Source organism: Tamandua tetradactyla, chromosome 3 (genome assembly GCF_023851605.1).
Source record: "Tamandua tetradactyla isolate mTamTet1 chromosome 3, mTamTet1.pri, whole genome shotgun sequence".
Lineage (NCBI taxonomy): Eukaryota > Metazoa > Chordata > Mammalia > Pilosa > Myrmecophagidae > Tamandua > Tamandua tetradactyla.
This window is the reverse complement of record NC_135329.1, coordinates 178155438-178180636: the sequence shown is the minus strand read 5'-3', so window position 1 is coordinate 178180636 and position 25199 is coordinate 178155438. Positions and strand designations below refer to the sequence as shown.

The 25199-nt window shown below is 33.9% G+C and overlaps 1 protein-coding gene across 20 annotated transcripts in view; it reads right to left on the bottom strand.

The window, feature by feature from the left end:
• The window catches only part of NBEAL1 (neurobeachin like 1), a 312588-nt gene that overhangs the window by 62004 nt on the left and 225385 nt on the right, over positions 1 to 25199 (bottom strand). For all 20 annotated transcript variants that reach the window (XM_077154757.1, XM_077154758.1, XM_077154760.1 and 17 more), the window contains 5 exons: positions 23270 to 23427; positions 21585 to 21709; positions 16460 to 16586; positions 8117 to 8262; positions 6873 to 7006 (listed from right to left, as the gene is read on the bottom strand). In XM_077154757.1, coding sequence (XP_077010872.1) covers positions 6873 to 7006; positions 8117 to 8262; positions 16460 to 16586; positions 21585 to 21709; positions 23270 to 23427 — 690 coding nt within the window. The remainder of the gene's footprint in view (positions 1 to 6872; positions 7007 to 8116; positions 8263 to 16459; positions 16587 to 21584; positions 21710 to 23269; positions 23428 to 25199) is intronic.

Genomic DNA, 25199 nt, shown 5'->3' with positions numbered 1-25199 from the left:
GCAAAGCATCACCACATTGTTATGCTTGCCCCATGCCCTGTTTCCTGCTCCACATACATCCTAAAAATACAGGGCTTTAGACTACTGAAGATCAACTTCCAAAGTAAATCAATCAAGATATTTACATACTGTGAAGACAACAGAAGATCACTAAGTACATCATGATGTAGGTAGATACAGCCCAGCCTAATGACCAAATTAAAACACCAGAGGAAACCCAGACGTTCGAGCAACTAATCAAAGATGTTCCACTAAATAAAATAAATGGGATGGCTAATGACATAAAGGAGATCAAGAAGACACTAGAAGAGCATAAAGAGGAATGTGAAAGAATAGAAAAACTAGCAGATATCACAGAGATTAAAGATGCTGTAGACTAAATAAAAAAATATTAGACACACACACAACAGTAGATTTTTAATTTTTAAAAATTATTATAAAGCCACAGTGGTCAAAACAGCATGGTACTGGCACAAAAACAGAAGCACTGACCAATGGAATTAAATCGAGAGTGCAGAAATAGACTACAAAATCTACGGTCAACTGATTTTTGACAAGGCCTCCAAATCCACTGAACTGGGACAAAATAGTCTTTTCAGTAAATGGGCATGGGAGAACTGGATATCAATAGCCGAAAGAATGACAGAGGACCCTTACATTACAACCTATACAAAAATTAACTCAAAGTGGATCAAACACCTAAATATAAGAACAAGTACCATAAAGCCTCCAGAAGAAAATGTAGGGAAACATTCTCTAGACCTAGTAATAGGAGGTAGCTTCCTGAAATTTACACTGAAAGCACAAGCAACAAAAGAAAAACAGTTAAATGGGAACTCCTCAAAATCAAATGCTTCTGCACCTCAAAAGACTTTGTCAAAAAGGTGAAGAGGCAGCTAACTTAATGGGAGTAAATACTTGGAAATCACACATCAGACATTGATATCCTATATACATAAAGAAATCACAGAACTCAAGAACAAAAGAACAAACAACCCATTATAAAATGGGCTAAAGATATGAATAGGCATTTTTTTCTGAAGAGCAAATACAGATGGCTCAAAAGTACATGAAGAGATGCTCATTTTCATTAGTTATAAGGGAAATGAAGATCAAAACTACAATGAGATATCTCACGCCCATAAGAATGGCTGCTATCAGACAAAGAGGAAACTACAAATGTTGCATAGGATATGGAGAAACTGGGACTTTTATGCATTGCTGGTGGGAATGTATAATGGTACAGCTTCTAGGAAGACAGTTTGGCGTTTCCTTAGGGAACTAAATATCAAGTTGCCCTATGACCCAGCAATATCACTACTTGGTATATACACAGAAGAGCTGAAAGCAGTGACACAAACAGATATTTGTACACCAATGTTTATAACAGCATTACTCACAATTGCCAAAAGATGAAAACAATCCAAATGCCCATAAACAGACGAGTGGATTAACAAAATGTGGTATATACACATATGATGGAATATTATGCAACAATAAGATGAAATGATGCCCTGAAGCACATGACAAGATGGATGAGCCTTGAGGATATAATGCTGAGTGAAATAAGCCAGACCCAAAAGATAGATCTTTATGATTCTTTTTTTATGACCATGGTAAAGGTAAAATCAGAGGCTTATAAGACAGAATATAGGCGATGTAGAGACACGTAGAAGCTAGAAATGGGTAAACAGTTAGCTAAAGAGGTTGAAATCTAATGTAAGGGAAGAGACAGAAATGAAGATGGTTCTCTAGTGGGTCTATAAGTACTATTACCATACTGAAGGTGAACATGATTAAAAGGGGTTGTAAAGGCCTATGCTGTACTTCAAAGGTCAAAGAGTACAGAGTGTTTAAGTCAGGGTATAGAGGGAAAACTGCTATTACATGATTAGGGCTATTTTTAACAGGAAAATGTCAGCAGTACCACAGCAACAGCAGTGGTAAATAATGGGGGGAGGGACAAGAGTTAAGGGGAGGTTTAGATTTCCTATTTGGTTAGGGTGTGTTTATTAGATATCTTTCTCTTGGGAACAATAAAATTATCTAAAATTGAGGGTGTTGATGGACTGTGGACTTTGTGCATTATACATGATGCCTAATGAATGCAGGTGGCTGAAGGACACACTGACTGAGAGGTAGATTGACAAATGATGGTGTATACATATGATCAAATATTGTTGCTACAAAAAGGAATGAAGTTGTGAGGCATGCAATGATGTGAATGAACCTGTGAGACATTTGGTGAGGCAAAATAAGCCAGAAACAAAAGAACAAGTATTGTATGGTCTCCTTTAGAAAATGCTTATAAGACAGGGGTCTAGACTGTAAGCTCTTATAGCAGACACATTTAGTCCACAGTGGTAATTATTATTTCTGGATTTGAGATGCTGCTTTATATATTTATAACCTGGTATTTAGATATAAGCATGAAACTGATGATGTTGGGATTAAGGTAATTCAGAACACAGGGGAAAGGAAGATATTGTCTATATTTTAGAACTGTGCCTACTCTTTGAGACCAAAGGAAGAAAGGTTTATTTTGTCTGGAACCTAAATTTTCTGTTGCACATAATCTAACTCAACCTGTCTGGATAGCTCATTTGAACAACTGAAACACAGGGAGCCCAGAATAAGAATGAGGGCCTTTAATCCTGTATAGCTTAATGTAATGCCTGGATAAATCCTAGAATACATTAAGCAGATAATCAAAAAGTATTGGCAAAGTTCCTTGAAGGATGGGAGAAATAAATTAAACTTTACCATAAGAGAATCTCCTGATACTATGTCAAACATTAGGGACACCCAAATCAATAGGCCAAGCCCTTGATCTTGAGGCTTACTGTTGTGAAGCTTACATAGATAGCAGAGAAGCTTAGCCTACCTATAGGTATGCCTAAGAGTTACTTCAAGAGGACCTCTTTTGTTGCTCAGATATGACCTCACTCTCTAAGCCCAACTCTGCAAGTAAAATTATTGCCCTCCCTATGTGGGACATGACATCCAGGGATGAAAGTTTTCCTGGTGGTGTGGGAAATGACTCCCAGAGATGAGTCCAGCCCTGGCACCATGGAATCAACAATTCCATTCTGACCAAAAGGGAGAAAAGAAGTGTAACTAACAAAGTATCACTGGCTGAGAGAGTTCAGAGTTGAGAGGCTACTCTGGAGGTCACTCTTATGCAAGCTTCAGTTAGACACTGCTACCTATCATAACTTGCCAACCCTCCACCAAAAGCCTTCTAGTCAATCCTAAAGAACATCTAGGGCAATATATAAGATTCTACAAAGGTTCCATGCACTAGGGTAACTTTCCAGAAATCTATACCCTCCAGATGGGTCCCTGGACCGTTAAGTCCTGAAACCTGGAGGGCCCAGCCTCTCCAGAACATCAGCTAGTTCCATCACCCTACTTCATATTATTGACAGCCTCTGCCAACATGGAAAAATCAGAATGGTTATAGCCCAAATGCACCTAAAGAGTGGGTTAGAAAGATCAAAGGTAATGATGAAGTTACACAGAAAAAGTAGAGTTTAACAAATGAATATGATTGCTGAATCATTAAATGGATATCTCTTTTAGCCTCCAGTATCTTAGAGCAGCTAGAAGTAAAAACCTAAAATTTTGGAATTGTAACCCATAGCAAATTCTGAAATCTGTTCTACAGCTACTTGTTGTACTGTGCTTTGAAATTTCTTCTTTTGCGGGGGGTGGGGGGGTGCATGGTCCGGGAATTGAACCTGGATCTCCCACATGGAAGGTGATCATTCTAACCACTGAACTACCCGTGCACCCTATTTATTCCTTTTTTGTAAATATGTTATTCTTCACAAAAAAAGAGGTCTATTAAGATGATAAAAAAATATTTATTCCTTCTAGCCACCTATATTCTGGAGCACCTAGAAGGGAAAATCTGAGAGGATGGTATAGTAGCCCATGACAAACTCTGGGATCTGTCCTTTAAATACCTGTTGAAGAGTGCTTTGAAAACTATTACTTTTTTCTTTCTTTGCTTTGTATACATGTTATATTATACAATAAAAAGAGGTGTAAGAGCCAGGGTTAATGGAAAACCTGCGGAATTTATTGGCAATAAACTGTGGAGACTGCTATCTGCTTAATTGGAGGACAGCCTGAGAGGGAGAGAATGTTTGTTTTTTCTTAAGCCCCAAGGTCTTCTTAGCTATCTCTTGTATGTAGAGTAATATACTGATAAGTAGGCACTCTGTTTTTTGATGAAATGTATGCATGCTTTTAGTCACCTAAACCCTGCTGCATATAAGCAGGAACTAGTTAAGAGTAAAGTTGTCTGTTGTCTGTTATTGCTAAGCTTCAGACCCCCTGATCCCATCCATCTTTTTTTCCTTCCTTCCTTCCTTCCTTCCTTCCTTCCTTCCTTCCTTCCTTCCTTCCTTCCTTCCTTCCTTCCTTCCTTCCTTCCTTCCTTCCTTCCTTCCTTCCTTCCTTCCTTCCTTCCTTCCTTCCTTCCTTCCTTCCTTCCTTCCTTCCTTCCTTCCTTCCTTCCTTCCTTCCTTCCTTCCTCCCTCCCTCCCTCCCTCCCTCCCTCCCTCCCTCCCTCCCTCCCTCCCTCCCTCCCTCCCTCCCTCCCTCCCTCCCTCCCTTTCTCCCTTCCTTCCTATCTCGTCATTCCTTAATATCATTCGAGCTCCGTTTCACAGGAAGCAACAGAGAGGTTAACCTGGAGGCTACTCTTATACAAGCTTCAGCTAATTGAAAGTTTACTAAACCTCAATCAACATCATGCCTATTAACCCTAAAGAACACCTAGGGCTCTGAGACTCTATAAAACTCTCATGCACTAAGTTTACTTTCCCTAAAACCCATTACCTCCAGAGGGTTCCTAGGCTAGATAAGCCCTGAAACCCTGAGTGGCCAGCCTCTCCAAGAATATCAACTAATTGCAAAACCCCATCCTATATATTGACACCCCTTTTCAACATGAAAAAGTTAAAAAGAGCATAGCCAAGGATCCTTATACAGTGGGAGAAGGATCAGAGGAGAAGGATGAGTTATAACAGAGAAGATAGGATTTAACAAATGACTATGACTGCTGAATCACTATATTGATATTTCTTTTAGCCTTCAGTGTTTTGGAGCAGTTAGAAGGAAAAACCGGAAAGTGCAGAATGGGAACCCACACCAAACTCTGAAATCTGTTCCATAGCTGCTTATTGGCGTGTACTTTGAAAATTATTGCTTTTTCCTTTTTTGTATATATGTTATATTTCTCAATATAAAATGTTAAAAATAAAATTGTCTGACCAGGAATGAGCCTGGCCCTGGCACTGTGGGATCAACAATGCCATCCCGACAGAAACGGGGAAAAGAAATGTAACAAATAAGGTATTAGTGGCTGAGGCAGTTCAAATAGGGTCGAGAGGCTACTCTGGAGGTCACTCTTATGTAAACTTTAGTTAGACATTGCTACTAACTTGCCAAACCCCAGCCAAAACCATTTGGGCCAATCCTAAAGAATACCTAGAGCATTATACAAGATTCTGCAATGGTTCCATGCACTAGGGTAATTTCTGGAAATCTACAAGCCCCAGATGGGTTCCTGGACCAAATAAGTCTTGAAATGCAGAGGGTCCAGCCTTTCCACAACATCAGCTAGTTCCATCCCCCTATCCCATGCTACGGACAGCCCCTTCCAACATGAAAAAGTTAGAATGGACATAGCCCAAATACCTCTAAAGAATGGGAGAAAGAACAAAGGTGATGGTGGAGTTATACAGAGAACGTCGGGTTTAGGAAATGAGTGTGATTGCTGAGACATAATATTGATATTTCCTTTAGTTTCCAGTACCTTAGAGCAGCTAGAAATAAAAACCTAAAATTGTGGAATCATAACCCATACCAAACTCTGAAATCTGTTCTACAATTAATTGTTGCAATGTACGTTGAAATTTATTGTTTTTTTTGTATACATGTTATTTTTCACAAAAAAGGAAAAAAAAAGAGAAGGAAGAGTATAATGGAGAAGATAGGATTTAACAAGTAAGTATGACTGCTGAATCATTATATTGCTATTTCTTTGGTCTCTAGTGTCTTGGAGCAGACAGAAGAAAAAAAGAAAAATCCTGGAACTGTAACCCTTGCCAAAGTTTTAAAATCTGTTCTATAACTACTTCTTTAAATGTACATGGAAATTTATTACTTTTTTTGTATATATGTTATATTTACATTAAAAAAAAATGTCTGAACTGGGTCTAGTTAATAACTGCATTAATCTGACTCGTCAGAAAAGATAATGCCAAGACAGAAAGGAGCATGCAAGGATTTTATTAGGGAAGATACTTGAGAGAGAAAAACAGGGAGGGAGTCAGACAAGGTAGAAAAACCTGTAAGACTATAATGCAAGTCTAACCCTGAGTGAATAAAAGATGGAAGGAAGGTTGGTACAGGCAATCTAAGTAAATTGCCAAAGTTAGTGGTGGAGCTGGTACATAAATCCAGGTAATCTGCCTATACAGCCTATGCCCTCAACCAGTTAAAATTTAATAATTTATTTTATTCCTAAAAGAAAGACGTGCCCCATTATTGCTGAATTTGAGCCCAACCTAATTTTCATGAATCCAGTCATATCATATATATTGCATATTACTTCACAATTGGATATTGTGAGGTACATACTGGCTGACATGAAATATTCTACTGATTTCTTTATCTACATATAGTGTATTTATATTTATATATTTAAAAACTGACAACCATCACCATCGCACCAACGAAATATAAATAAATCCCAACAAAAATTCTTATACTGCTTAGTTCCCCAGGTATGTGTGTTTTTTTCTTTTACTGGCAGGAAAGGTATATGTCAGGGTGTCCAAAAAGGGCAATTTACATACCTCCTTTTTGAAGTTGAGAAAGTAGTTGGATTGGTCGACATGAAAAATCTCAAGAGCTGACCTCCTAAGATTGTAACGCCGCAAATGAATCTCTCGAACTTGAGAGTGAGGCCACTTGAAATCAAACCCTACACCTGAAAAGAGAAGAAATGTCTGACTGAGGTGCTGTATAATGTTACTCAAACTATGCAGAAAATATGTTCTAGTTCCTAACAAGAATAGCACATAGGAAAAAACAATTCAACTTTCATTAAGTAAAAACCATTTATTAAATTTAATGGATGATTAAATTGAGTTTCTTTTAAAACTACTAAGACCATGAAATAATTAGAATAAGCAAAGTCATGTGGAGTCAGAATCTGGAATATAGGATACCAGGAGATGGGGTAAGTATAAGGAATGGGTAATTAATGCTTAAATTGTACAGTTTCTATTTAGTTTGACTGTAAAGTTCTTACAGTGAAGGGTGGTGATGGTAGCACAACACTTTGAATGAATTAACAGCATTGAATTACATATTACAATTCAGTTGAAAGGGGAAATTTTAAGTTGTATATATGTTACTAGAATACATATGTAAAAAAAAACAGGTTTGCACAACACAAACAGTGGACTCTATTGTAAATGATGGAAAATTATAAATAGTCCAAATAAAAAGGTTCTTTCATGAATTGTAACAGTTGTACAAAAGCACTAATGCAAGGTGTTAATAACAGGGTGGCTTATGGGAACTCTGTATTTTCTGCATGAATTTTCCGTAAACCTATTTCTCTTAAAAAAAAAAAAACTACTAAAAAATATACAGCTGTTCTACTGCCTTTCCATCAAGAATAGAGAATAATTCTGAACATTACATCTTAGAAATATTGTTTCTTTCTCTTTATTTTAGTGTCTTATATTTAATAATCCTTTCATTAACAATAAAGGATTAGGTAAGAAAACTATAGGGAAAACTATGCATGCAAGGAAATGATAAAATTAAGGTAATATCTGACAACAGATTTATATTAATTCCCTCTTGCCAACCCTTCTGAAATAGACTAATAATAAATATAAAAGCATTCCCTTCAACATACTGCTTAATAATAAATTTAACATAAAACTGATTGTCCATTTTTCTTGTTACATGATAGGTCACAATTTCATAGTCCCATCTTATTGCTTTCTTCTTCTCCTCATTCATGACAGATAAACTGGATACTTAATTATTGAGAAACAGAAATTATTTTCCCAGAACGCCTCACCTTCTTTTTCAATGCTGACATCATAAAAGTAAATGTTTTGAGTAGTAATTTCTAATCTTCCAGGAATCACATCAATTATTGTAATAAGTTCACAGTCTTCTGTCAATACCAATTTTTCTTTTTGATCCTGTTCTTCTTTCTCATCACTTAAAAAAAGATACAAACAAAAACCCAAAACATTATATTTTACTTACATGGAAAGAAAACCATATTCAAATAAAAATCTCATGCCTGTACAATAAATATTTAAGATAAAGTATTTGAATTATCTACAAGAAATATTCCACCATGCATTAAATTACATATTGTCCAATATTTTTATTACTTACTGATTCAATTTCATTAGCAATATACTTTACATTTTAATTGTATATGACTCATTAAAACAAAATAGAATGGCATCTTTAGTACTACTGACAGAAAACAGGTCAAACATACAAAATATCATTTTAGCAATATTTTAGGAGACATGATAAGATCCAGGAAATATCTGAATAGGTGAATACATTATTGTATTAGTGGTGCTTTATAAATAATTATTAGAAGTACTAATTAAGGTTCTTAAACTGTAAAATGAGAATTTTCAAGAGCAACTAAAATGAGACCATCATCATACCCTTTCCCTGACAATGGAACTAAAGGTTAAACAAACAACTGTTACTGCCAGACCTTACTTAAAGTCAAGTCACCTAGTATTAGCAGGACTGTTGTTATTTACATTTGTTGGAAGGGGTGGGGTGGAAGGGGTAGCTGATGGCCTAGGTGATTTCTGACTGCCAAGTATAGAAATTGGAACTCCTATTGGGCCCAGACTGTAACTCACATAAATCCTTCAAGCCAGCTACTCTTTGGTTCTACATATTTTACATCTGCCTCACCTCCAGAATAACAATGCTTAAGTCTAATTTAGCTTCCAAAGCATTTCCATGAGGACGTTCTGGAAGTATAACCATCTTAGCTGGTAATATTGCAACCATTTACTTTTAAAAATATGTTTTAATGAATTTAAGAACTATTGGAAAGAATAAGAACTTCCAATATTTATAATGATGGAATGGAGCAATAAGTAATCTAAAAGAACATATATCTGGAATCTGTTTACATTTAATAAGAGAAAGAGATTTTGTTTGTCAGAATAAAATCAATGAGCAGGACATTTGAATTTACTAGAAACCCAAGAAAATAAAAATAAAATCCCAACTAAAAAAATGACTAGCATCCCCAAGATAGCTACTTATATAACTACCTCCCCATTACTAAAAATAAGCAAGGAAATCTAAAATATTTATTAAAATAATATGAAGAAAAATCCTAGGTATGCCTAAGAGTTAATTCTGGAGAACCTGTTTTGTTGCTCAGATGTGGCGTCACTCTCTCTAAGCCCAACTCTGCAAGTGAAATCATAGCCCTCCCTACTATGTGGGACATGACATCCAGGGGTGAAGAGCTCCCTGGCGACATGGGAGAGGACTCCCAGGGATGAATCCGGCCCTAGCACTATACAATCAATCTTGACCAAAAGGGGGGAAAAAGTGTAATTAATAAAGTATCAGTGGCAAAGAGAGCTCAAATAGAGTTGAGAGGCTACTCTGGAGGTTGCTCTTATGCAAGCTTCAGTTAGACCTTGCTACCTGTCATAACCTGCCAACTTCCAACCAGGACCATTCCAGCCAATCCTAAAGAATACCTAGGGCAAAATAGAAGATTCTACAAGGGTGCCATGCACTAGAGTAACTTTCCAGAAACCTACAACCTCCGGATGGGTCCCTGGGCCAGATAAGTCCTAAAACCTAGAGGATCCAGCCTCTCCAGAACATCAGATAGTTCCATCTCCCTACCCCATATTAGTGACAGACCCTTCCAATATGAAAAGGTTAGAGTGGCCATAGACCAAACACCTCTAAAGAGAGGGACAGAAAGATCAAAGGTGATGGAGTTATACAGAGAAGACAGGATTTAACAAATGAATATGACTGCTTAATCATTAAATTGATATTTCTTTTAGTCTCCAGTATCTTAGAGCAGCTAGAAGTAAAAACCTAAAGTTGTAGAATTATAACCCATGTCAAACTCTGAAATATATTCTACAACTAATTGCGGTGCTGTGTTTTGAAATTTATTGCTTTTGTGTATACATGCTATTTTTCAAAAAAAAGAAGGAAAAAAGTCTATTGTGGTGATAAAAAATATTTAAGCCTTCTAGCTTCCTATATTCTGGAGCAGCTAGAAGGAAAAATCTGAGAGGCTCGTATGGTATGACAAATTCTGGGATCTGTCCTGTAACTACTTGTTGAAGAGTGCTTTGAAAACTATTGCTTTTTTAATTTCTTTGCTTTGTACATGTGTTATACTATGTAATAAAAAGGTTAAAAAATAATATAATATGAAGAAAAATCCTGTTAATGTCAACAAAGACAAATTATTGACCAATTCATAATATTAAGTTTAAAAGCAATTTTGCTATGTTTTGTCTAAAATTCAAACAATCTGATATTCAGAACGAATTGTTTACTTGGGATTTAATTATAAAGACTGCATTGCCAATAGGAAGGGATAATATAATTACATAACATTTATTATGTCTTCAAAATGTATACGAAGTCCAAATTATGATAATTTAGGCAGAAAAGGGAAGAAAGGGGAGAGATTATTTGTTAATGATTTAAAGTTGATTTTGAAAATATCCACAGAAGGGCGGGACTTCTGGAATAGCTATATGAGGAGCTTGGAAAATCCTCTCCCACAACATTTAAAGACTCTAAAAATTCACCAAAGGTATACAACCAATCGAGAAGCATTTATTCATGAATATCTGCATAATTTCAGTAAGAATAGCAGGCATCTATGGTGTTTTAGCCTGGGGTTGTTTATACTCCCCCTTCCCACAACTCCATGACATTGAAGTTCTACCAGAGTAACACAGGCCGTGAGGACTGGCAGCTCTGCTTTCAGAGGGAGATGACTTTGAGCAGAATTAGAAAAGTCCATACCCAGAAGTATTGTCAAAAACAACAGCAAACTGGTAAGCAATAAGGGAGGGCCAAAATCATACCTAGCTGCAGGCTGAGATACTGATGGGGTAAGACGTACATACCAGCAGACAAACCAGAAATTTAACAGGACGATACAAGGGAAGAGACAGCTCAAGTGGAACCTGATAAAATCCTACTTATTCTTGGTATCCTTACAGACTAACTTGTACCTAGGAAGGGCTGCATGCATGCTAAGGAGAAAGTGAAAAGGGTCCTACTGAGCTACTCTTTGGCTGAATATGAGGCTTGATGAACACAAAGTAAAAGCCAGGGAAGATATGTGAATTGTATGAATTTTGAATGTAGTCCTTAGCCACATACAGACCCATTAGCAAAAGGTGGCAATATTACTGAATTAAGGGGTTAAACACAACCTTAAATCACTAATCAGCTGTCTACTAATGGTATACTGACTCAGGGGCAACCTTTGAAGGCCAAGCTTAAATGTAAAATCAACTAAGAAAAAACACACACACACAAAACACTGAGCAGACACATCAGAAGAAACACACTGCAAGTGAAACAGACACCATAGAGTTAGTTTGGGCAAACAAACACAAACAGAAAAATAGAGGGGATCAGAAATCAGAGTGGCTACAATTTATTATCAAAAATATACAAATTTCAACAAAAAATTACAAGACATGCAAAGAAAAAGGAAAATGTGAGCCATATGGATACCCAAAAAGCAGTAAAAAGAAAACTGACTCGAGGAAAGCTCAGATTTGGACCTAGCAAAGACTACAAACTAGCTATTATAAACACGCTTAAAGAATTAAAGGAAACTAAATTTAAAGTAAGTAAATTATGATAACAAAGCCTAATGAAATAGAGAAAATCAATAAAGACATAAAAATTATATATATGGAAATTCTGGAGTTGACAAACTACAATTGCCACAATGAAAAATGAGCCAGATGGACTCAATATTTTTGAACTGGAAGATTAAAAAAAAAAAACAAACTCTTAAAGACTGATGAGTATAAACTGTTCAACGTGAGAAACACAAAGCAAAAAGAATCAAACAAATGAAAGCCCACAGAGAGTCACCATCAAACAAAATAACATATATGAACTAGGAATGAGAGAAGTATATGAAATAGAAATGAGAGAAGGAGCGGAGAGGTAGAAAGGAGGGAGAGGAGAGAGAGAGAAGAGATAGAAAAATAACTTAGAGAAATAATGGTTGAAAACTTCCCAGATTTGTTGAAAGGCTTTTTAATCTACATATGTGGGAAGCTCAATTAATTTCAAATAGAATAAACATAAAGATATCCACAGCTGTCCATTTCACAGCCAAGGTGTTGAAAATCAAAGACAAAAGAAAAATGTGAACATAGCAAGAGAAAAACTCATCATATACCATAGAATCATAATAAGAATAGCATACTCGTCTCTCCTCAGAAACGAGGTTGAGAAAGCAAGTGGGATGATTTATTCAAATGCAGAAAGAAAAAAATGTTAACCAAGAATTCTATATTCAGCAAAACTATTATTCAAAAGTCAAGGTAACTACAAATGTTCTAAGAAATGATCATGATGATGAATATGCAACTATGTGATGATATTTTGAATTACTGATTATATGTGTAGAATGGAATGATCACATGTTAAGAATGTTTTTCTTTGTTGTTGTTTTTTTAAAATTAATAAACAAAAATAAAAATAAATAAATAAACACATTGGAAATTGAAAAAAAAAAAAGTCAAGGTAACTGTACAGGGACAACTGGATATCCACACACAAAAGAATGAATTTGGATTACTACCTCAGATAATATACAAAAATTAACTCAAAATGGATCAAAGACCTAAACGTATGAGCTAAAAGTATAAAATTCTTAATAAAAAAAGGAGCAAATTTGTATAACTTTGGATTATGTATGCATTCTTAAGAACGACCCAAAAACCTAAGCGACCAAGGAAAAAATAGAAAATCAGACTTCATCAAAATTAAAAACTTTCATGTCTCAAAGGGCATCATAAAGAAACTGAAAAGACAACCATTCAAATGGTAAAACATATCTGCAAATCACATATCTGATAAGGGTCTATTATCCATTATTATCTATTATAGACTATTATCTATTATTAGTCTATTAGTCTATATTCTTTATATACAATATATAAAGAAGTCTTACAACTCAAAATAAAAAATAATCCAATAAAAATGGATAAAAATTTTAAATAGATATTTCACCAAAGAAGATATGTAAATGGACAATAAGCACTTGAAAAGATGTTCAACATCATTAGTCATTAAAGAAATGCAAATCAAACCCACTGAGATGGCAATAGTAATAATATTAATAGTAATAATAATAATAATGAGTTGGGGAAGATCTGGAGAAATTGGAACCCTCAAACATAGCTGGTGGAATGTAACATGTGGAAGACAGTTTGGCAGTTCCTCAAAAAGTTAAATATAGCATCCCCATATGGCCCTACAATTAATTCCACTCCTAAGTATATAACCCAAAGAATTAAAGATAGGTGTTCAAGCAAACACTGACACGTGAATGCTCAAAGTAACATTATTCATAATAGCCCCCAAATGGAAACAACCAAAATGTCCATTCATTTATAAATGGATAAACAAAATATGGCATATCCATATAAAGGAATATTATTCAGCCATAAAAGGGAATGAACTACTGATTGATGCTACAACATGGGTGAACCATTAAAAAAAAATTACATTAAGTGAGAGAAGCCAAACATAAATGATTAAATATTTTATTATTCCATTTACATAAAAACTCCAGAATAACCAAATCCATACACACAAAAAGCTTGAACAATGGTTGCCAGGGGATGCTGGAAGGGAAAAACTGAAACTGACTGCTAATAGGTACAAAATTTCCCTTTGGTGATAGAAATACTCTGGAATCAGATGGCGGTGATGTTGCAAAAGATAGTGAATATACTAAACATGACTGTTTAGTGTACTAAACATACACTTTAAAGTGCTGAATTTTGCATTATGAGGAGTATATCTCAATCATTTAGAGAGTGGGGGGAAAAAAGCAAAATAAAGACCTCTCCAAATAACAAAGAGAATTTGAGGCTATCAGACCAGCCTTAAAAGAAACAGGAAGGACATAAGATTTTGTAGGTTTCTCCAGTGTGATGTTCCAATAAATCTCAGAGTGATTTGAACAGTGAATAAAGAAATGTTTGCAAAGTCTCCTTGGGGGAATGGTGAGAAAGGGGGAAAATTCAACTTCCCCATTTGGAGAATTCCTGATATTCTCATAGGCAGTGGGAACAACCAAATCAATAGGCTGAGCCCTCAATCTTGGGGTTTGTTCATATTAAACTTTTCCCCACAAAGGATAGGTTAAGCCTACTAAAAATTAGGCCTAAGAGTCACCCCCAGAGAACCTCTTTTGTTGCTCAGATGTGGCCTATCTCTCTCTCAGCCAACACGGCAAGCAAACTCACTGCCCTCCCCTCTCTACATGGGACATCACTCCCAGGGATGTAAACCTCCCTGGCAATGTGGGACAGAAATCCTAGAATGAGCTGGGACTCAGCATCAAGGAATTGAGAAAACCTTCTTGACTGAAAGGGGGGAAGAGAGAAATGAGACAAAATAAAGTGTCAGTGACTGAGAGATTTCAAACAGAGTTGAGAGGTTATCCTGCAGGTTATTCTTATGCATTATAAAGATATTCCCTTTTTAGTTTAAGGTATATTAGAGAGACTAGAGGGAAGTGCCTGAAACTGTAGAGCTGTGTTCCAGTAGGCATGTTTCTTGAAGATGATTGCATAATGATATAGCTTTTGCAACGTGACTGCGTGATTGTGAAAACCTTGTGTCTGATGCTCCTTTTATCTATGGTATGGACAGATGAGTAAAACATATAGATGAAAAACAAATAAATAATGGGCGGAACAAATGTTAAAATAAATGGAGTAGACTGAAATACTAGTGATCAATGAAAGGGTGGTAAGGGGAATAGAAAAAAAAATAGGGGGAACAAAGTTTAAAATATACTGGGTAGATGGAAATACTAGTGGTCAATGAGAGGGACATGGTACGTAAGGGACATGGTATGCATGTTTTTTGTTTTTATTTCTTTTTCTGGAGTGATGCAAATGTTCTAAGAAACGATCATGGTGATGAATACACAACTATGTGATGATATTGTGAGTCACTGATTATATACCAAGAATGGAATGTTCATATATTAAGAATGTTTGTGTTTGTATTTGTTATGTTTTGTCAATAAAAATAAAAATAAAAAAAACTTAGGGCAGTGCGAAGGTGCTCAGTGGCAGAATTCTTGCCTGTCATGCTGGAGACCTGGGCTTGATTCCCGGTGCCTGCCCATGAAAAAAAAACCTGCTAGGAAAAATAAATAAATAAATAAATAAATAAATAGTAAAGGAAGTCCTTCAGGAAAGGATACTGCATGGTAATTTTAATCCACACAAAGAGCACAAGCAAGGTAATTAAGTAAATATGAAAGAAAATATAATTTATATTTTTCCACTTTTGTTCCCTTAACTGATTCAAAAAAACATAAACTGCATAAAACAGTAATTACAAAACTCGTATTGTTGGGCATATAACATATAAAGGTCTAATATATATGACAATAATAGTACAAACAGAGATGAGGAAGTGGATATATATTTTATATTTAATTAGAGTAGGTTTTTTAAACTACAAATACAAAATTTTAAAATAGATAGAAGGCTATTCAGGTTATCTATTTCTCCTTAGGGTAACTTTGGCAATTTGTCTTTCAAGGAATTTGTCCATTTCATTTAAGTTGTCAAATTTATTTTAATTTCACATTTTAATATTTGTAATGATCTTTCCTCTTTCATTCTTGATATTTTAATTTATGTTCTCTCTCTTTTTAACAGATCACTCTGGCTAGAAGTTTATGTTTTTTTGTTTGTTTTTTTTAATAACAAGTTTTTTTCATTGCTCTCTCCTTTGTTTCTTTTTATTTTCTCTTTCATAGATTTGTTTTATTTTTATAATTTCCTCTCCTTCTGCTTGAGTTTACATTTAATATTGTACCTTTTAATCTAAACATAGCTTTAGCTGTAGTCTATAAATTTGACGTGTTGTTTTCATTATCATTCAGTTCAAAAATATTTTCTAACTTCAAGGTCCAATTCCAAGTTATCCAAATTCTAAGAAGTCTTCTTCATTAGTTCTAGGTAACACTGATAGACTCCTCGCAGCTTACTTATAAATGTAGGGCCTTGGAAATATAGTATAAGAATTTCAAGCAAATATCTTCCTCATTTTGAGAATGTCGTTTTAAATTCTTTGAAGTACTTATACATACCTATTTACTCTAGCTGTTACGTCCTCTTCAGGAAGCTCTAATTTATCCTCCTCCATTTCACTAACTTTTACTTGTTTTGCTACTTCCAAAAGAAGTGACTCACTGGAAGGCTGTGAGTGCTGGATACCTGTTTAAACACAAGATAGCTATTAAACACAGAGGAAAAAGTAATTATATTATAGGTCGACTGAAATTTATTACTGTTACTTATATGATTAAAAACTAATACATAAAGAACCTAATATGTATAAGTTAAAAGCTACTTAATATTCTAAGATAAAAGCAAAATAATTTACTATAGAAAGGTTTTTGTTCGTTTTTTAGGTGCATGATCCAGGAATTGAACCCAGGTCTCTGGCATGGAAGGTGAGCATTCTACCACTGAACCACCTGTGCCTCTTTTAGAAAAGTTTTTATACATGATTTAGTGTTATCTCTGATGTTTGATGGTGAAGTTAAAAATTATTATATATGTTAAAAAAGGAATAAATGTTTTTAACATAAGGTACCTATGTTGAATGATGGTACTATTTACTCTCTTTGATCATATTTAATTCTGAAGTATACTAAAAGTTAAGCAAAAGGGAGAATTATTCTGATTGTGTTAATATAATAGAACAATTTTACCGTGCATTGGTATTAAAGAAATATTAAAAGAGTAGTGTGACAAGTTGTCTTTTAACTAGACAACAACACATACAGATCAAGAACTGAGTGCTCTTTTCTGGAGCACATGAAATTTAATATGTGTGTCTGTGTGTGTGTGTGTGTATATATATACATATGCAATAAATGAAATGTATTTTGTGAACTAAACATTTTTTTTAGGATGGTGTAATGGAAAGAACATGCTATGAAGTAGAAAAACTAGACTTAAATTCTGTTCTGTGATTTAGTAGCTATATAATTCCTGTGAATCTGTTATCTGTGAAATGGATTAGATTACTGGTTGTAATAAATATGAAAGGTAATATAGTGAAGTACCTGACACACAATCAGTAGAAAAAAAATGGTAGGTATTATTATCATACATTCATTTCTCAATTATATGTATGACACAAAAAGAAGAAGAATACAAATATATACACAATTTTATTAGGTAGGGCTGGAAAATATTTACATATTTAAATCTGAATAAAGACATTTCATTTAGGAGAAACAAAATAATTCATACTAAATAACTAAATAACAACACTATACATACAGATGACAAAGTCACAACATTTAATATTATATTTTATCCCAGCCCTGAAATCCTCAAATGGTATCCTGCTCAGATATATGAAATCAATCAACTTAAAGTACAATTGAATAGTTCTGTGTAAATCTGCTTTGATCACACCTCTTTCTATAATGGAAAATACTGGCTCACACTTTACCTAGAATAAGTAAGTAACCATTTCTACTTAATATGCTTTTTCATTTGTTCTAATGAAAGCAAAATTAAGTGTTGAATGAGAATTCAATAAAAACTGAAAAGAAGTCTGGATTATATGATACAAATAGAAAATTGACTTTATGCCGGTGGATGACATACTGCAGTAAGATATAAGTTCAAAATATGATGGAAGATTGATGAATGAATTGAGGATGGGTGGGAGTGTAGGCAAGAAAGCCAAGTGGAAAACTATTCTAATAGTTTGTGAAAACAAAGCAAGCACCAAACCAGGACAAGGCAATACAAAAGAGAATGAAAATAAAGAAAAACATTCAAAAGATATGTAAGAGGTAGAATTAATAGGACATTATGCCTGGAGAGCTAAAATGTGTAGGTGATTAAGAGGCATAAGCAATGCCTCATGGATAACACTACAGTTTCTAATTTGAACAGTTAATAGACGAAGATACTGTTCAGTAAAATATAAGATATATGAGAAGCAGACGAAATACTTCAGAGACAATAGAAGCAGTGGGGAGGACTGGAAATCATTCAGTCCAATTGCCTTGGGCAATCAGCAAAGAGTATATCTAATGAAGAATATGGACAAAAACTTTCCTTAAGTCACATTTTTAAAAATAAATATTTTAAACTTTAAATATAGCACAATGCATGGGATAACTTTCTTTTTGACCATTCTAATCTCTAATTTACAAGTAGGTGTCTTCCAAAAGACACTTCCTCCTAAATCAGCTGTTTACAGGGATTCACAATGAATTTTCCATTAAAAATATTATAAATAATGGTTATAACTGTAGTTAGCTTAAAATGTAAACACTATTGTATATGCTTTTAATGGGATACTTACAAAGCAGTACTGGGGTAAGTGTAACAAAACAAAATAATATTTTAAAAAAATAACTGAATTCTAACAGTTAATGAAATATTTACGCAGACAAAAATAAGGAATTCTTAAAACATTTGGCAGTTAATTACTGAGAGTACTTTAAAAGATTGATGACACTGGCTTTTTACTACTTTATGTACTTTGAAATGCATGAAATTTTTCTTCTGTTGTTTTACTGTCAAATTATACTTGTGGTTATTGTAGAAGAGTGGCAAAAAGAAAAGCTGAGATATGAAAAAACAAATAACGTTTTCTTTTTCTGAGCTTCAAACAACTGACATCAAGAAAAAGGGCCATAAAATGATGTCTTTGTACATATGAAGCAGGGTGAGAAGGAGAGGAAAAGAGAATATCCTGGGGTGGAATTTTTTAGCAAAATTAATTAAAAAAAAAAAAAAAAAAAAGACCACAATTACTTAAAACAGCTCCTAGGCTGAAGTCATTTACCTCAAAGATGTTTGCTGGGTAGTAAAGATAGCTAACTTTCAGGAAGTAGAAAAGTGAAGTGTCTCAGATACATACAGGAAGGAGAAGCTAAGTACTATCTGCTGTTCCTATATAAGATACATTCAGGGTAAATGCTTGGATCATGGACAGGGCCAATATTTTGCTTTAAGGAAAATTACTTAGTGTGCCTAAGCTATTTTAGCTTAGTCTAAGCTAGGCTGTAAGACCCTCAATGATAGGCACCACGCCTCTCTTCATTAGTTTTATGGCATCAACATACTGACCGATATATTAAGGCATTTTTTAACAGTTTTTATTATAAAATATAACATACATACAAAAAAGCAATAAATTTCAAAGTACTTGACTATGGATTTACTCCAAAATTGCCTAGTCACCACACAGTGGCCATATAATTATATATGTGTTCATATATATAATAATTGTAATATTAAATAAGAATGAGATGGTATTATATTATTCCTAATAATAGGGATAATACTTTTAAGTATTAATGAAAGAGTAATATTATTGCTTTCCCCAATCAATGACCTTTTTATTTTACAGACCAGACATTTTTTTCACTAATTATTTCCATTTAATATTCCTTTCTCTTCCCTAAAAAAGACATGTGTTCTTCCTTTATTATCCTAATAGAAGACCAAATATTGCTTCCTTGCCATAGACATATGGTTTTAACAAATGCTGTAATTTGATATTCTGAATCACAGACATATGATATTTATGATTTTTTTAAAAAAATATTTTGCATGGGTAGGCACTGGGAATCGAACCCCAGTCTCCAGCATGGCAGGTAAGAATCCTGCTGCTGAGCCACCATGGCCCACCCATGACGTATTTTTACTTATAATGAAATCAGACATCACTTAAAACATCTGTACTACATTTCTTCTTAGTACAAATTTGGACTTATGTTGTTATTAGAATCTTTAGTTTGGATAACAGGAATAATTACATTATGTTAACATTTCGTAATCAACTGGAAGAATAATTAGATCATATTACAGTATGTTTTGAAATATTTAAAACTTGATCTTAAAAATTTTAATTTCTAAGATGAATTAGTCGAAGCTGATTCTCCTTGTAGAATAGTTTACTTCTTTTGTACATGTTTTAAATCAACTACTGTGGAAAATTAGAATCCATCAGAAAATTTTGTCTCATTTTTATGTTCCAACAAATTTCTTTAAAATTTTGACTTTAGACAACTGACTTTTTAAAATCAGTTTTTTGTGCAAACATAAAAATAGCAATCTTTTGATTTTATATATTCAAAATTTTAATGTTACTGGAAAAAATTAGAAAACAAATCTCTGGATAATAAAGCTTAGTCAGAACTCAGAAAAAAAAATTTCAAAGTACATTTTAACAAGTAGTTATAGAACAGATTTCAAAGTTTGGTATGGGTTACAATTCCAAAACTTCAGGTTCTTACTTCTAACTGCTCTAAGACACTGGAGACTAAAAGAAATATCAGTATAATATAATTCAGCCATCTTATATCTGAGGAGTATTTGAATCTCTTAGTTACTGATACTCTTTAAGGAACTGATACCCTGAACTCTTTTAGCCACTGATACCTTTAAGGCAATTTTTAAAAAGTAATATTTAAAATCAGTTACTCATTTAACCCATAACCTAGTCATTTAACCTATACCTTAGTCATTGAACACAAGGTACACAGATACCTATGGCATAAAAACTACAATTTAGTATACATATGACATCCAATGACTCTTGACAATCAACATTTTTGGGTATTTCACATATCAGTCTTCAAAAAAGTAGAGGTATCAAGTCAGATGGTTAAAAAAGAAGGGCTTTCTAAAGAGTTAAAGAAATCTAAGAACAGAACAAAACAAAATAAAACAAAAAGCCTTAAAGTTTGTTTTTAAATCTTGCTAGGAAAGCATTTTTAAAGGCTTTATTCTAGAAGAAGACATTGGCTCATCTATGATACTAAGGGTCCAGAGTTCGATAAGATTAGGCTATAAGGGCAAAGCCTAAAGGGTTGCTAAGAATTCTAATTATATCTAACATTAACATTAGCCTCAGTTCTTGGAAAGCGAAAAGCTAAAGGAGAAGGACATTCATTGTACCATAACAGATACAAGAGACACAGCATTTCATATGAAGTACAGTGTAATTTTATACTTTTAAAATTGTTTTCTTTGAAAAATTACATTCAATTGAAATATGCAGTCATCCTGATTTAGGCCAAAAGTAACAATACTGATTACATAACAAATAGCTAAATCTCAACTGTAAAATGTCACCATTCATAAATAAACAATTTAAACACAATTAATAAAATAACCAACCCTACCAACACCTTCACAATATTCAAAAATTAAACAGTCATTAGAACTCACCTAGATTGTCTCTCAAGGCACTAGCTTCCTCATGGGTTTTGAAGTTATAGTTTGGCACCAATTTAAGTCTCATGCGGGAATAGTTTTCTACATTAGCTAGTTTCCAGTGAATTGGATTCTGTTTCCTATAAATATACACAAGTAAACATTTTAGACTCAAAGTTACAAAACATTTGTTGATTTAAATAATGTAGAAAGTGTCATGTATTTTATGTTTGTTTAGCACTGTTTTATAAAACCTTTCACGTTCTTTATCTCATTTGAAACAAACAACCCTGAGAGAAAACTGAAATGGGTATACAAAGCTGCAGTATATGGATGAAGAGCTAAAGCTACAAGAGTCTAAATTGTTTGCACAAAATGCCATGTAGTTTCTAAGCATCAGAAATAAGATTTGAGCCTGGATTTTCAGATTTATAGCTTGATACCTTTCACCCCTTCCCCTTCACTGATAAATGGAAGTTATTAACCAGTTATATCAATGAGTTTATATTTCAAAATAAACTTTTAAAAATGCAATAATTTTTACTACACATGAAGACAATATAATTCCAAACTGATCAAAAACTTAAATATAAGAGCTAAAATTATAAAGCTCTTAGAAGAAAACAAAGGAATAAATCTTCATGACCTTGGATTTAGCAATGATTTCTTAAGACATGACACAAAGTACAAGCAGCAAAAGAAAAGACAGATAAATTGGACTTCATCAAAATAAAAAACTTTTGTGCCTCAAAGGTCATTATCAATAAGAGCAAACAGACAATCATTCAATGGGAGAAAATACTTGCAAATCATATATCTGATAGGGCTAGTATCTAGAATATATAGAGAATTCTTAATTCAACAATAAAAAGACAACCCAATTTAAAAATGGGGACTTTTTAAATACACATATCTCTAAAAAGGATATATAAATGGCCAAAAAGTACATGAAAAGATTTGTGCTTATGAAACAACATTAATCATTAGGGAACTGCAAATTAAAACTACTGACTGATGCTATAAAATCAAGCTATGAAAATCATGAAAAAATTATGCTAAGTAAAAGAAGGCAGACACAAAAGGCCACATAATATATGAATCTATTTATATGAAATATCCAGAACAGAAAAATCCATAAAGAAAGAAAATTGGTGGATGTCAGGAGTTGGGAATAGTGGGGAATGGAGAGTGACTGCTTAATGGGTATGGAGTTTCCTTTTGGGGTGATGAAAAAGATTTGGAGTTGGACAGTGATGATGGTTGCCTAACACTGTGAATGCACTTAATGCTACTGAATTTATAATTTAAAATGGCTAAAATGATAAATTTTATGCATATTTTGATTATAATAAACAAAAGGACTACAATAACTAATACAATTCAGTGAAAGTGACATTATGATCAATTAAATTAATTGTAAAATATTCATACAATAGCATCACTAACCCTAGCTCATCGTGGTCGTGTCAAGGAGTCAGAAGTAAACTGATTTAAGATTTACTAAGAATATAAAGTCCAGTGAACAGTTTACCATAGAGTAAAAGGGAAAGGAAATACTACATGATGAAAAACATATACACACAAATTTCTAAAGATCTCAGAACTATAATTCACAAAAAAGACTGAAATAAATTAAAAGCATTCACTCATAAACTGAACTTTAAAGAGAAAACAGTAATGAATAAATGATAAATTCATACCTTTCAGCCCAGGGTCCCCTTTCACATGTTAGATACATCTGTACTGCCTTCCAGCATCTCAGAGTGGCTAACTGCTGACTGCCAAGTTGTTTAAGCACATTATTATACCTTAAGCTCTCTTGGCGTGCTTTTCGATTAAATGGCTCCACAAAGAACTCCTGAAAGAAACAGCAGTAAATAACAGCATTGAATCATATATTTGCAGGTACATTGAATTTGGTAAAATTGATGCTATAATTTTGAAAAATCAATCAGTATGAGGAAGAAGCTGGTAACCACTAGACTTTTCTTATTCCATTAAAATCATTTTCTTTGATGAAGCATGATAAGATTTTACCTATACTCTCTCTCTCTCTCTCTATATATATATATATACAGGTGCTGAAACCTGGGAACAAACCATCTAATTAACGTTTTTTAACTTAAAAAAATACCTAATGAACAATAAACATGTAAAGAATGTCAAATCTGAAAGTAACTCAAAACAGGATTTTTTTTTTTTTTTTTTGCATGGGCAGGCTCCAGGAATTGAACCCAAGTCTCTGGCATGGCAGGAGAGAATTCTGTCACTGATCCACCAGTGCACCACGCAAAACAGGATTTTTAAACTCAGAATTATTAACCTTTTATTTGGGAACTTTTTAATTATAAGGCATCTGCAATGAGACTCAAGTTTAAAGGAAATAGAAGGAAGAGTAACCACATTCTACACTGCCAGCCACGGCCCAAAAGGCAATGCCAAAGACAAAAGAAATCTATAGGAGCCAATCTCTCATGATGAAAGTTTCATCATTTGGACCTGTGCTATCTGAATTGCATACTAGCTAGCAAACAAATTCATATATTCCTTTTTTCCAGTTTTCAGAATAAAATAGGCTACAATAATAGTTTCTACCAAGATTTAACCTGAAGGTCTGAACTTAAGGTTTTATAATTTTCAGAGACAAGTGGTTACACTGGTTTATTTAAGTCATACTGATATTTATATGTTAGGAAATAAAATGTCAGCATTAATTTGTTTCAAACAAATCAACACTGAATTACATCAAAAGAAGAGTTAAAGAAACAGATCAAATAATTTAAGAGAGAGGCAGTACAACAGTGTATGGTTAAGAATACAGACTTTGGAGTTAGGCCTTAGCTTCTTAACTCTGAGACACATTGCTCTCATCTGTAAAATGAGGGTGACAATAGTCTTCATCACAAAGATTAAGATTTAAACTGCTTAATACAGTGCCAGTACAAAATAGCAAGCTCTTAATAAATAGAAAGAAACAACTTATTATAGTTGTTACTATAATTAATTCTGGACTAGTAGGAAATCAATGATTTGGGATACATTGTTATTAAGAATTTAAAACAAATCATTGCCGAGAAAATGGAGGAAATCTTAAGACCTCCATGATGTTTAAACATCAATTTGACAGTACTGAAGTTCAAGCATATAAGGATATTCTTAAATTAGGTTTTCCTACAAAAGCTATTAGTTAAATTACATAGAAAATGTTGGGACTATAAACTGGTAGATCTTCTCTAAGGGCAATATAACTGTTGTGATAGCTTGGAGGCTTTATGGACCCCAGAAAAATATGTTCTTAAAGTTAATCTATTCCTGTGAGTGTGAACCCATTGTAAGTAGTATCTTTTGGTGAGAAGGATCTTAAAAGATGTGACCACCTCCTTCAGGCTGGGTCTTAATCCTCTTACTGAAGTCTTTCATAAGAGAATGAAATTCAGAGACAAAGACACAGAAGCTGAGAGAGAAAGCCATAGAAACAGAGAGGAAGCCACTGAAGCCAGAAGCTGGGAGAGAAGGGGAGAGACCAGCAGAGAATTGCCATGTGCCTTGCAATGTGACAGAGGAGCCCAGGATAGCAGGCAGCCTGTCTTCAGGAAGAAGGTATCATCTTGATGCCTTGATTTTGACATT